A 14783-nucleotide genomic window follows, 5' to 3' on the forward strand; every position below is an offset into this window, starting at 1 on the left:
GTTTGAGGATGATTTAAGAATACAACAGCAAATTGAACTTTCCATATGAATAACCTGTGCGATGGGTCTTAAATGAATTTATAGAAATATATTTACGAAATCTGCGAAACACCATAATGATATAAACAGCTATGTTCTATTAACGGCCACCCCTCGGCACAAACCGTGAACTTTGGTAGTAAATTTGCATAATTTGTATTCCTATGTCAAAAACATGTATTTCTTGTATGTGGCGCACTAAAGGGTGTTTTTTTAGAGGTTAGGTTTTCAAGATGAAATAAAACGTATATAATTTAATGTTATGGCCAAGAATTTAGCTTTATTATAAAGATAAGGGTTTGCCATTATGTTTTAAAAATGATTTCGGGCAAGTGGCCGCCGCGGCTGGCTCGAATAAATTCCAGCCGAGAGGCCCAATTTTCGACCACTTTTTGCAGCAATTGTGGCCGTATGTCAGCAATAACGCGCCGAATATTCTCTTCCAAGACGTCAATCGTCTCGGGCTTATCTGCGTAGACAAGCGAGTTCAGCGGTGTTATATCGCACGATCTTGGAGGCCACGCCACAGGTCCACGGCGCGAAATAATGCGCTCACCAAAAGTTTCCTTCAATAAATCGATTGTTGCGTTGGCTGTATGGCATGTAGCGCCGTCTTGTTGGAACCAAAGGTCGTCCACATCAACATCGTCCAATTCAGGCACGAAAAAGTCATTAATCATGGCTCTATAGCGCTCTCCATTGACTGTAACATTATGGCCGGCTTCATTTTTAAAGAAATATGGACCAATGTAACGGCGTCTCAGCAATGGCTTGTGGATTATGTTCACTCCAAATGCGACAATTTTGCTTATTGACATACCCATTCAACCAAAAGTGAGCTTCATCGCTGAACAAAATTTTCTTGTGATGCGTCGCGCGAACCGAACCATTATTTTCGTAATAAATTTGCACGATTTGCAAACGTTGTTCAGGTGTAAGTCTATTCATTATGAAATGGCAAACCAAACTGAGCATAAATAAAGTGACAGCTGTCAAAAAGACCATCTACGAAAAAAGTAGTGCCAACTTGAAAACCTAACCTCTAAAAAAAACACCCTATACTTTAACACAGATCCCAAAATCGCCCTATACGTACATCCAATAACACCCCTTTAAGGTGGAAAGCTGGTCTAGAGCGCAAAAAATGGGCATATTTTATGAATTTATTTTGACTCAACAAAGGAATCAATCGAAAATCTGTGAAATAGGTTTAATAATATAGCTTTCATGGTACAAATACAAAATTTTTCGTCTGAATTCATTTCAAAATGGCCGCTGTCCAGCAGTTCTCCTAAGGCGCCTTTTTTTCTAGTGGGTCCATTGCCGAAGACGTAAACTCCTTAATTTTTCTCCTGGATCAAAAAATAAAATTTTTTTAGTTTCTATATAACAACAGAAAGAGACGTACGTAGGATTTTTTCGATATTTTGTTTTTTCGCGAAATGGTGCACGTTTGAACAAAAAGTTAAAATTTTCACTATAAAGAACGACATAAAATTGTTGATTAAAAAAAAAACTATGTAATATAAATAAAAAATCCTACGTACGTCTCCGGAGAAAGGTATTTCGAATGTATTGTCAAAATTTCGTAAGAATCGGTAAAGATTTGTTCGAGTTATGTCTTCGGCCAGTTTAAAAAAAGTGATTTCGAGAAAAACGCGTTTAAAGTTGTAAATAGCGTTCGGGGCATACCTGCGAGGCACTGCCGTCGAATGAAAAATTTGGGCATTTAGACATTTTTGCTGGCATCCCTCATTTGGTATATAATTTCTAAGACCCTAAAGCACCTTTTAAGACAAAAAAAAAATTTTCGATTTTTTCAAAATTCTAGACCAGCTTCCCCCCTTAAGTATTGCTTGATGACACTAAACACCCATCACCCTGTAGAACAAATACAACCGCCGCCACATATTAGACCACCACCAACTAGCCAACAAACCAGACAGTAAATAACCTAACGAGCTAACTTCAATGTGAAACTTATCAACGCCAACAGCAACACCAACATAACACCAATACCAAAAAAGTAACAACACCAACATTATGGCATATTCATCTCACAATCAGCGAAACGGTAAGCAAAAAAATTCGCATTGCCACTGTGAACACCGAATCTCCGCAACGAATATCAGTTGACGAACTTCAATCGTAATGGCGAGTTCAATTGTTAGTTCCGCTGTCAAGACCGTAGAGCGGAGAGTTGCGCGTGTGGCTTATCTGTGAACGTAGTGGGCAAAATCGAATCGAAATTGATTGTCTATTTATAATTTTTAATTGATATATGAAAATGTAAATTGCAAATACCCCGAAATAAGAAATATGAAATTAAAGTGTGTCTAAAAAAGTAACGAGAAAACCAATGAGAAGGGAATAAAACCACCTGTGCGCGCTTGTGTTGAATTAACAAAAACGCAAAACAAAAAAAAACGCGAATTACATACAAATTTATGTATGAATACGAACACGTACACACACCTGTGTTAGCGCGCAATACAAAAAAGAGATATACACATACGTATCTGAACGTACACACACAAACACGTGTCTTTTTACCTTGACGTCACGCCGCTTTTTATAACCTGCCACCAGTAGAAACGAAACCGAGCGTTGGCTGTTCTCCCGCTCAACCGAAGCACGAAACATATAATATCTTAGATACGTCTAGATAGTAACGCGTCAACCCCGGCTCCCAACGAACGATGAGGTGGAAGCAGCAGTGATACCACAATAGCGCAGATACCAAAAGCCAATGGCAAAAGCCAAGCAATTAAACGGCTCACATACATATAAAGGCAAAGAAATATTATATATCACATGCAAAAAATGTTATGCATAAAAAAAAAATAAAAATAAAAAATTATGTATCGTATATTAATACATATGTATGTGTGTACAAAAATAAGAAATAAATAAATACTCGTAATACAAGTGCAAAAAATTACAACTCTCCTATGAAAATAAATACCAACTTTGCCAGCAACAACATATCAACAAAGTGTTCGCAACTAAAAGTACAAATACCAATATATGTTTAATACATATGTACATACATACATACATACAGCAAATACATACTCAAGCTTTGAAGCATCATTAAAGTGGTTCTCACATCGCTTCAACGAATGTATGTTCCAGTCTAAAATTTATTTCAACCAAAAAAATAAAAGTACTAAAAAATGTTTGTTGCTGTATATCCCAACAAAAATGACACTTACTTAAAATTTAACAATGAAGAATCACAAAAAATACTAAAAATGTCACTTTAGAAAACAAGAGTACGTGTCTGCTGAAGAGAAACCACACCTTCAATAAATAAAATATATTTAACATTTCTCCTTCACATTCCAACAACTATAAAAGGCTTATTAACAAAAAACAAAAAACCAACCCACAGCTGCACGGGAACCCACGATAAGGCAAAGAAAAAAATCTCTCGCATACAATTTCAAGCAGAGAATATCGCATATATACATACTCGTACATATACATATATATTTTAATAACGGAAGCAGCCCCAACAACGTGCGAGTTTTGCTCAAAATGGTATTCTACATATCGTTTTTTGGCAAAAACATCGACCCACCGGACAAAGCGGCCAACGAAAAGAGGTGAGTGGAGCCTGCTCGAATAAGTTGCGATCGAACGCAACAGTAGTAGCAGAAGTCCTGTGTCATTACCCTCAATGAATTGCTAATTTTTATAGCACATATGCACACATACTTCTTTATAAATACAATGCAATAGGTATGTATATGAATGTATGCATGTGGTGGGGCGCTAAATATTGCAAACTACGTAATTCAATTAAAAACAAAAAAATTTGCTCGTAAAAGAGATTCCCGAAAACCACAATCCCCCGTCACAAAAAAATAGCAGAAAACAATTGCGACTTTTGTCTGCGACACAAGCGACATATTACAGGGTCAAAGTCCGTAAAAACGTTAAATTTAACTCGGGCTTATTTTTTTTTTTATTATTATTTATTGTTGTGATTCTTATTGTCTTATAAATGCGTTCATCTGTACATATTAGGGTGGTTAATACTCTTCAAAAATTAAAATCTACACTTTGTTAAAAGGATAAGAAGCAGGAGAAAGCTTGTCGCAGGATATTCCTTTGACAACTAGAGCACTTAAGCGAGTTTAATATTTCATTCGCCGTGCACACATCTAAAATTCTTATTATTTTAATCGATATTTTCTAAAATTTCGTAACGCAAAGTCTTAAGCAAATTATGAGAATTGATATTCAGTCTAAAACATTCATGGCGCGCTTTACGAAACGGTGTTCAGTGACGGAGCTCGCTTCTTTTTTATAGAATTTGGCAGCTAGCAAAGTTGTCACATGCGGAGTGACATTAAGTCACATGGACTCCTCAAAAATCGAAACACCTAAGCAATGACTGTTTATTGCGATTAGAGACATCATATTTTTCTTATTTTAAGTTCTTCTTTTAGAATAGCTCATGGGAACCTGTTAAGGCACACCTGTGTGCTATGGCTATTTCTATATAAATTTTCCAAGCACTACAGCAATATTACTCATAGCACCTAAGACCTCTAGAGAGAATTTAAAGGATAGGGAAAGACTTGCCAGATTTTTTTAAGAATCATAATAGTTTGTCAAGGGAAATAAAATCTAGTTCGTTTAATACACTCGTCCCGATATTGTACAATTAAAGGCCGACGAAACCAGGGTAGTGGCAGAGAAAATGCTCTGTACTATTCTCATCCTCCCAATAATATGTACACAATACTATATAAATACAAATAATATGTCCTCCCTATGAACTTTGGCGCGTAATTAGTCTTATCACTCCTTTGCTTGAGCAAATTTCGGCCACCCTGTCAGGTCTTTTCATCATTTTGCAGTGTTAATCCTGCAGCGAAGGCTCTCATTAACTTTATTAATAAATACTTTAATGTTAACGACTTCATTTCTCCCGTCCAGTAGGACGCCCAAAAGTACCACAGTTTTCCAATTCATCACTCAGTTCGTCGCTTTCAGTACCTAGTGCTCTAGCATCCACGTAAGTTCAAGCTCACTCCACCTTGCGGCAGAGTTTAACTCTAACTTAAGTTACTGGACTATTTTTGAAAAGGTTCGAACGGTTCCTAAGGCTTTTAGAGCAGCTTGGCTGTCACTGAATATCCTGATTTTTTGTTCTCCAGTCTTACTACTTTCAGTATTGGTGCTATGCTTTTGTTATTTTATACAATAGTTTGGGTAACAACTATTTCATGTTCAAAACTGATAGTGGTAGTCAGAACAGACTAGTGCCAACGCCCTTAAAATATGTTTAGTCCAAGCATCTTCTCGTGGTGGTTGCCAATGATAACATATCCGATGAAGCGTCTCTTGGAGTGTGTGAGAGAAAGATTCTCTGAAAGATTTTTGTACCTATGCACGCTAGTGACGGCAAGTACCGCAGACGATGGTAAGTAAAAAAGTAAAAAAAAAGTTTAGTTTTGAAGTTTTTGTTTTAGATGTTCTTCAGTAGAGTTTGTCTGCTTTAAATTTATATCCTAGTCTTTCAATTTCCATCAAAAATAATATCCAAAATTTTAGTACGATGCATTCCTCCTTGGACCGTGTTAACCCATCTTCGGCCGCTACAAGAATTCGACATCATTTTTCCATTTCCTTTTTAGTCAGTCCTATAGCCATAATCAAGAAAAATTAAAAAAAAAAAAAAATTCTGACCATCGGTGTTTTAGATATGGACTGGTCGAAAAATCGACCACTGGCCAAAAACCGTCAAATATATTAAAAAAAATACCACATTTATGAAAATAATTTAGCGCACGAAGTAAATTTATTTCATTTTATTTCAAATACAAATATCATAATCTTCAAAACATTTAGTATGTAAAGGAATATTGCATTTTTTGCAAGTAAAAATAATATGTTTCTTGCAAAATTTACACCGCCAAAATTTGTTTTCAATGCTTCTCATGACGGCGTGTACCCTTTCATTGATCCGAGGTAGGTTCGATGGACCTTCATCTCCATGTTCGTTTTCATACTCGTCCTCGACCTTGTCGTAATTCAATAATTCTGTTGTGACTTTTTTCTATAATTTGCCACCGCATTATCATGCCACCGCATCCACACCACTCATGCCATGATTATACTCTTGAATAACTTTTGGCTGCGGGATAGTGATACAGTACAATCGTGATAGTCCGACATTTCTTAATCCGTCACGTTCGGTAATCCGACAACCTCATAACGTCTATGGATGCAATTGGCATTATTTTATTTTGATCAGTCGTACCATAGCAGCAGAGGGGGATTGTGTTTTGTTTCCCGGTCACAACGTATTTGTCATTAAATTTGAACGACGCCAGTTCTCTCGCGATTTCTGACGGTGTTGATGTGATTTTTTTCTGTCTTTTCGTGTCATTAAATGGAACCTTCGGTAGTCCGGAATATTTGATAATCCGACAACGAGTCGGTCCCGTATGTGTCGGACTATCACGATTGGACTGTAGTTTGTTTTTTCTTCAGACAATATCTTTTAGTGCTAATAATTGGATTGACTGTGGAGCTATTAGTTATAACATTGACTACAGCATTATCATTCCATCGAACAGTAAATATTTCTTGCTGATGATCAAGTAGTTGGTCAAATATTTCTCGTATTTCTTTTTTTAAATTTCTCAAAGGAGAATCGCCCATTCTATTTTCGCGTATAGTACCAGTTGCAAAAAATCGACGTTCGTTCAGAAGGCACATTAGATGGTATGAAGAGAAAAAAATTATCACAGAAAATGATGTGGCACTCAGGGTCAGATACGTTGGCAAGCAAGTCTAAGACTGTTTGTGCGCCTAGACCAATAGTTTTATCGTGAGGGGTTGCTGCTCACCCGTACAATGAACTAGAAAATAAGTACCCACTTTCAGAGCACAATCACCATGTTTTAATCCCAAACCGGATTGGCTTTCCCTTGATAAACATTTTGCAGGAGTGGCATCTAAAGTATGGAATCATCTGTTCGTCTATAGAGAGATTATGGCTAAAGACTCGAAACTGCATAAACTTTTTGTTGAGAGCGTCAGTAATAAGACGAACTTTCGCAAAACGGTCTGCTGCGTTTAAATTCGTGTTGTCAGCGAGATGGAAAAACTGCTTAATTTTTTTAAACCAATTACGGCTCATAGCCTGCTTCACAATTGGAACTCCCATGTCGGTCGAACAGACCAGTGGTCAATGTGTGCCAAAGTATGGTACCCCGATAGGTACAATATTCCAATAAACCTACGTATTTCGATTGGCGTGATGTTAATTGGAGCATTGTGTTGGTTTGCATACTCATTTGTGAAAGTGGTAATATTTGTGATCAAAAAACAATGCAAAGAGATCATAGGGGGATTTTGAGCCTACAAAATAGTGCAATGATACATACGTATACAAAAAGGATTGATTGCTTACCAATTTCAGAAAACATTTCTTCCAATTTGATTGCTTCCACATTTATTGCGGTCATTGTGTATTGAAAATCGCCATATGGGATGGGCAAAATCCGATTTACTCAAGCGAAAAACTCTAGAACTAAAAATCTTAGCGGAATGCCAACATTCCGCCGCTGCATCCCTTTTAGGATAGTTCCGCCCTAGTTCGATATTAGACGAATGAGAACTAGTTCGATTTGTAGGTATTTTCTAATAGTCCCGTACCATCCAATATAGGACAGGTTCGATTTTGGAGGTAAGGTACTAGTGCTGAACTAGAATTTTGGTTCACTAGTAGTGATTTTCCCTGCAGGGGTAGTACCTGCAGTTCCTGGCCAGCGGCCGATTTCTCGACCACTAAAGTTTACGTCCATGAAACAGTAAAAATTATTGCAACATCGATATGTTACTTTTTTGATTCTCTTAATTTCATCTTTTCTCTTCACAATAAATTAGTAACAATTATTTGTTTTTTTTTTGTTTTTCATTATTTTTTCATCTGCACAAAAACACGTAAAAATAGTGATAATTTCATTCTTTTACAAAAATCTGCCCTGAACCTTTTTTTCTTAAAAAATTATGCTCTGGAAATTAACTAAATTCCAAATTTAAAACTTGTGAAAACTGATCAATAAATTTACATTTAGTTTCTGAGATATTGGAGTCCGAAGTTAGTGGTCGAAAAATCGACCAGCTGCCGGAAATGGGTTAAGGTCCGGCTTCCCTTGCATTTTGAGGTGTAAATTTCTATGCCTGTTGCAGATGGACACTTCTACTGTCTGATTCCGCCTGAAAAAGGCAAATGTTTTCTGAGCTTTCTTCTAAAATAGATACATGTGTTACATTAAAGATTCATAAAAATATCTCGAAATACAAATTTTTAGCCAATCTAAATCGTCATACAAGTATTAGAGAAAATCACAATAACTGCAGGTATTCATTTCGAAAAACACATATAAAAATAGTTTACTATTTTAGCAATTTTGTTATATAAATCGAGTGTTGAAGTATTCTAAAAAAGGAATTTTCCTATAATATTTGACCCATCTTAGTGCGTTTACACACTTAGGGTGAACAAGAGAACACGGCCTTAAATATTCTTACATTCCATTTGCATCATATTTCTTACAAAAAGCACTCGTTAAGCACTCCTCCTCTAACCCTATCGATGTACTACTGTTTGAAGCAGTGCCGGAAGTAATTTTCTGTTAGTTTCTTCAAGACGCGTGTCGCTTTCTCTCTCACAGTTTCCAGCTTCAACGGATCTCAATTTTTTTTTTGTTTTAATACAGTTTTCACAATACGTCGCATGACGTAAGATCGGATGATCCGATGGCTGCTTATTCATGACGATCTATTGTAATACCGGAATGCTCTACTTTTCTTGAAACCTGCGACAAAGTCAAATGTGCTGGCGCATTGTCTTGCTCCCTTGTTATATGTACTTAAAAGTTTTCCTGCGTAACAAAAAAATATCAAATGCTAACGAATGATGGCTGTTCTGATTGGTTTAAAGAAGCGAGAGGAACTGCATTCGAAAGGGAAGACGCTAAACAGCTGTCGCTGGTGTTTGACTCATGCGTACTTCTTCCACAGCAGCTTCAGTCGTCTTATTTAACAACCATACCTCCTATTAAGCACAAATAATTTCTTCTATGACAGCCTACACCGAGTTATAGGTCTCCGTATTACTGAGAAATTTTTAATTTCCCTTTGCAGCTGCCGCTTGGATTATACGCTTCTAGATGTGATGCTCCCCAGAGGCCTGTCTGGAATGTGGTTATGTATGATTATGAAAGCATGCGTTAAAGCGCACTGTTAATGCCGACTGGCTTTCCTTGGCGTTTAGTAAAAATCAACTGTTCACTGATCATGTAATTATTTTTTGTACATTTTTTGCTACACACTTTCTAGTCTAACTACATACTTCCCTGCCTTAGCTTATTAATAATTCTTACTTTGTTGTGTTCTAATTGGCTTAATCGAAGGTCAAAGTAAATGCTCGACACAACATTAGCATTTAATAATAATGATTTTTTACGCTCACTTTTAGAATAAATCTGTTACGTTAGCAATATTGAATTGTGACCATTGAACTTTTTGTATAATTGACGCCATAGTAGAACCGACATCTAAATAGGCGCTATAAAATTAAATCGGTTCTGGTTCGTTACATTTTATGAGATTTATTAATAAAGGGAAAGAGAGGATTTATGTAGTGTTATTAACGTTTTGTAGTCCACGTTTTCTAATTTGGACTTTCTCTTTAATATCCGTCTTGTATATTCAATAGTCACTTTTTCAATATGGATAATTTTTGTTTTTGAAACAAGTTTCTATCAAAATGTCAGAAACATCATCAAAACACCCACTAATACTATAACATCTCGGCTAAAGCCCACTCCGGGACCTAAAATTATTACATCAGAATGGAGCCATGTATGTGTCTACTGCCAGGAGCCAGGTGCCTGCGTCTAGGATCTTCTCCTGTGGGCGCATGGAGACTCCACGCCTTCCATAATAACCATTTCTTTCTCAGTGTTTTTGGAGTGAATGGCATATCAGAATTTTGCGATAGTGTGAAACTTACAAGCTATTGTCTTGTTTTCGTCATGATTGCGGCTGCAAACGCCCTTAATACGTCCCCTTTGACGCTGGACGAGCACATGTCCTGCACAAGTCCGATCTTAGATCCTTGCGAGCTCGATCTTTGCTAAATCGAATGCCGTGCATGTCCACATGCTCTGCGTTTTCTATTGAATTAGGGAGTAGAGGCTGTCTGTAAGCTGGAAGAGATGTGGATACTCCATCCGTGACCGGTGATTAGTTGAGTGAGGTAATAATCAATGTCGTCATGTCTTCTATTCACCCACTTCTCCAGGTTCGGGTTAAGTCTGTACGTCCAACGGCCTTTGGTAAACGCTTTTCATCTTCTTTGCCACTCGGTCATGGATCGTGGTCTTTCTATAGCTTTTTGTGCCGTCGGTTTTGCTCCTTGTACACCGTATACGCTCTTGCGTGGATATCTACCGGTATCTTTCCGGATACAGATACTTATGTAGTATGTAGGTAGGTACAACTGCTGTAAAGCCTGATAGTTGGACCGCGTAATCCTAATAATTATCGCGAAACATTTTTGGAACTCTATTTTCGGTATACATAGCTATCAGAGCCGCCTTCAATTTTTCCATTACTTTCTCTCGGCTGTTAGCACGCGTTCCCCGTACTGGTTTTTTGTCTCACGCTCTCCACTCACTTTCTTGATGTTTGAATTGCATGTCGTACTCCTAAACCCCTGCCTAGTCCCCAGTAATGATGCGTTTGATGTATGTCGGATTCAGCCTTGGAAATCATATCTTTGACGATATCAACGCGGTCCCTTATTTGTATGAAATTCAAGTTCTTTGAGACCAACTTTGCACCAACACGGCGCAAACCCAAATCATTAACTACAATGTCCTGAACGCCTCCATAAGCAATGCTCATGACCTCTGACAATAATCTGCCACAACAGCAACAAACTCTGCCAGCTCTCTGATGGCTAATTTCAGGTTATTGATCAACTTTTCCTTCCTTTTATTGATATTTTCATCAGTTTTCGATGTCGGCGGCCTGCGACTACGTTCCCTCTACGTCATCCTCGATGTACTGACGATCAGTATCATTACCGAAACAGTTTCAAAACATTTTTAAGGTTTACGACAACATTTAATTCAAACTCGTTGTTGCTAAACTTAAAAAAAAAAATCCGAAACACGTGCAGAGGTAGATTTACTCAAGGCGGCGCAACTTTTACAAATGTCAAGCAATTTTTGCAAAATTTTGCTTGGAATGTTAATCACAGATGTGGCAACCTAACAAACCTCAGCTAAATCGTCATCTGGAGCTTTTCGGGAGCTTTTTGATCAAGTAATTCAATAACAAGTGCGTGAGAATTTTATCAAAAGAGTCACTTAATTGACTTTTGCATAATTAAAAATATGCCATATGAAAATCTGACAATAAAATCATGTTTAGAGCTATCTTCAGACCATTCACCATTAATTATGACCTTACTTGGACCTATTGAAATAAAACAATCTCTGGGCCTATATAATTCTAGCACGAATTGGACTAATGCTTGCCAAATATTAGAGCAAAAACTCAAAATAAATATATCACTGAAAACTCAAGATGAAATTGACGCCGCTATTGTATATTTCAATGATAGCGTAATACAAGTAGTTGCTTCCTCTACACCCACACCGAAAATGACAAATAAAGAAAATATCCCAACTTACATTAAAGAGAAAATCGGCGAAAAAAGAAAACTCCGCAAAACATGGTAAACGACCAGACATCCAGCAGATAAGACCAAACTTAATAAAGCGACAAATGAGCTAAAAGCATTACTTACAAAACACAAGGAGAGTAAACTTCGAAATTATATGGCTAACCTGGGAACAGCAGCATCTACAAATTACTCCTTATGGAAAGCAACGAAACACATTAATGGCGCTATAATACATAAACCTCCCATCAAAACAGAAGCCGACACATGGACAAAAACAAGCAAAGAAAAAGCTGACACCCTAGCCAGACACTTCTTAGACACATTTACAAGCAAAATGGATAATCAAAACATTAACATTAAATCTGATAACATAATAAACGTTCCGCAAATCAAAACAAGAAAGACCACCATAAGCGAAATTAAAAATCAAATAAAACAGCTAAGCGATAAAAAAGCTCCAGGATATGATTTAATAAATGGAAAAATTTTAAAAAAGTTACCTGAAACAGCATTGCAATTCATAAGAAATATATTCAATTGCATGTTAGAGACTGAATACTTCTCACGACTATGGAAAATTGCTCAAATTACCGCCATACCCAAACCAGGAAAAGATGCCACCAAAACTGCCTCATATCGACCCATCAGCCTATTGCCAATTCTTTCAAAAGTGTTTGAAAAAATATTGTTCGACCGACTAGAACCAATTTTGACAGCAAAAAAAGTGATACCAAGCCATCAATTCGGATTTAGACGGCAACACTCAACAATCCAACAAATCCACAGGGTTACTAACAAAATACTTAACGATATGAATGACAAAAAATATTGTGTAGCTGTATACTTAGACATTGCAAAAGCCTTTGATAAAGTTTGGAATAAAGGACTTTTGCATAAGCTCAAACGAATCTTTCCACAAAACTACTTTGAACTTTTGAAGAACTACATAACTGATCGAAAATTTTATATAAGATATGAAGACGAATATTCCGATATTCTACCAATGACAGCTGGAGTACCGCAAGGCAGTGTATTAGGTCCTCTCTTATATCTAATATACACCGCAGATGTGCCAACTCCGACAACAGATAATACAATGATAGCAACGTTCGCGGATGATACTGTATTAATGGCATCAAACAATGACGAAAAACTGGCGACCTTTACACTTCAAAAATTAATAAACAATACAGTAAATTGGTTTGACGAATGGGGTATAGAAGTTAATAAAGACAAAACTATACAAGTTATATATACAAACAAAAATACATCAAAATATAATCTAACCTTAAAAAACAACAAAATAAAAATCTGCCCAGCAGCAAAATATCTTGGAATAACTATTGACGAAAAACTAACATGGAAGCAGCATATCATTAACAAAAGAAATCAAATCAAGAATAAGTACCGGCAATTAAGGTGGCTAATAGGACGAGCATCAAAACTATCACTGTATAATAAAGTGACTATATACAAAACAATTATTACTCCTATCTGGAAATACGGAATAGAAATATGGGGAACGGCTAAAAACACAAATATTCAGCTCATACAGCGAACACAATCCAAAATATTACGAAATATAACAAATGCTGGTTGGTTTATTCCCAATGAAGCCATACATCGTGAATTAAATGTAGATACTATCCAAGAAACAATCACAAAATGTAGCACTAAGCATATACAGCGACTGTCAGTCCACCAAAACGAAGAAATGCGGAAAATAGCACCGGCAGAAAATACCAAACGAAGATTAAAGCGACTCACACCGACTGATCTAACTATAAGATTTACAGTGTGATCGCAAAAAACAATAATAATAATAACAGATTCTTCTTACATTGGTAAAAGAACTTAATAGACCCTAATTGTACAAAAATTACATATTGTTAATATAAAACAGACTGTAATAAATAAAGGGAGATATAAAAAAAAAAAGAAAAAAGAGTCATAAATCAAAAAATCATTTTTTCCAACAAGTTTTAGAAATAATCCCAGAATCTTTTTCATATGATTATTTAAAGGCATTGCTTCCCGATAACCATGTTTTATTTTTCTAAAATATGTTATGAGGAAAAAAAACTGAGCCTTACTTGTTTAGGCCGAGGATGAAAGCAAAATAAGCAACGATTTCAAAAAAAAAAAATTATATTAATAATGCAAAACAAAGGTATACCAGTTTCCATCGCAACATTTTCCGTTCATACATATTTAAAAATAACAAAGAGAGTTGAAACTCTACATTAAATATTTAAATAAAATAAATATTTACATAACGCACACATGCATACGCATGTATGGACCATAACAATTTACAAATTTTATGTTTTACGATCACGCTATCATAGGCTATCACGTCAGAGTTTTGAGAAAAATTTACTCAGAGTCATCTTTAAGTCAGATATGAGAATTTATAGGTGTGTGAAAAAAAACTAGAAACGAAGCGAGGCTTCTGCTCTTTATCCAGATGAGAATAGTAATAGTAAAACCTCCATTTTCTTTGACTTCCGTAAACACTATTTGATGTCTTAGTCATCGTGTCGGACGTTCATAGTTTTATATTGACATTTGCTTGCTGTTAAAAACTTATGACGCTTTATTCCCTAATTTCAGCAACTCTTTGTTTATCCGCCATCAATTCTGAAAACTGAAATGAAAAATTTAATTTTTTGACGAACATTTCTTCTAATACATATGTGACATGGTATAGAACTTCTGACGGCGTACCAAATCTACCGAAACCAACTTAACTCTTTTTGGTGAAAGAAGCAATATTCTCTAGAGCAGAGTTGGGCGTAGTGCACTAAATAATTAATGCAATACGCGGATGAAGATTTAGTGATAATGAAACCCTTACTTGAACTACCATTAAAAAATTAGTCAAAGTGCGATTTAGTGGTTGTGCAAAAAGTCCAGCCTTGCTCTAGAAAGCTGACTTGCAGCATTGAACAATCACTCACTGGTCCCACTTGTTAGCGGAGCAGGTATTTTAGGTATTTTAAAGCCAAATTGTTAA

General features: G+C 36.3%; 1 protein-coding gene across 1 annotated transcript in view; it reads left to right on the forward strand.

Annotated features, from left to right (window-relative positions):
• Positions 1-2911: 2911 nt before the first annotated feature.
• Positions 2912-14783, forward strand: part of LOC129241456 (mitogen-activated protein kinase kinase kinase 13) — a 46679-nt gene continuing 34807 nt past the window's right edge. The window contains exon 1 of the mRNA XM_054877784.1: positions 2912-3647. Coding sequence (XP_054733759.1) covers positions 3580-3647 — 68 coding nt within the window. The 5' untranslated portion in view covers positions 2912-3579. The remainder of the gene's footprint in view (positions 3648-14783) is intronic.

This window comes from Anastrepha obliqua, chromosome 3, assembly GCF_027943255.1.
Source record: "Anastrepha obliqua isolate idAnaObli1 chromosome 3, idAnaObli1_1.0, whole genome shotgun sequence".
Lineage (NCBI taxonomy): Eukaryota > Metazoa > Arthropoda > Insecta > Diptera > Tephritidae > Anastrepha > Anastrepha obliqua.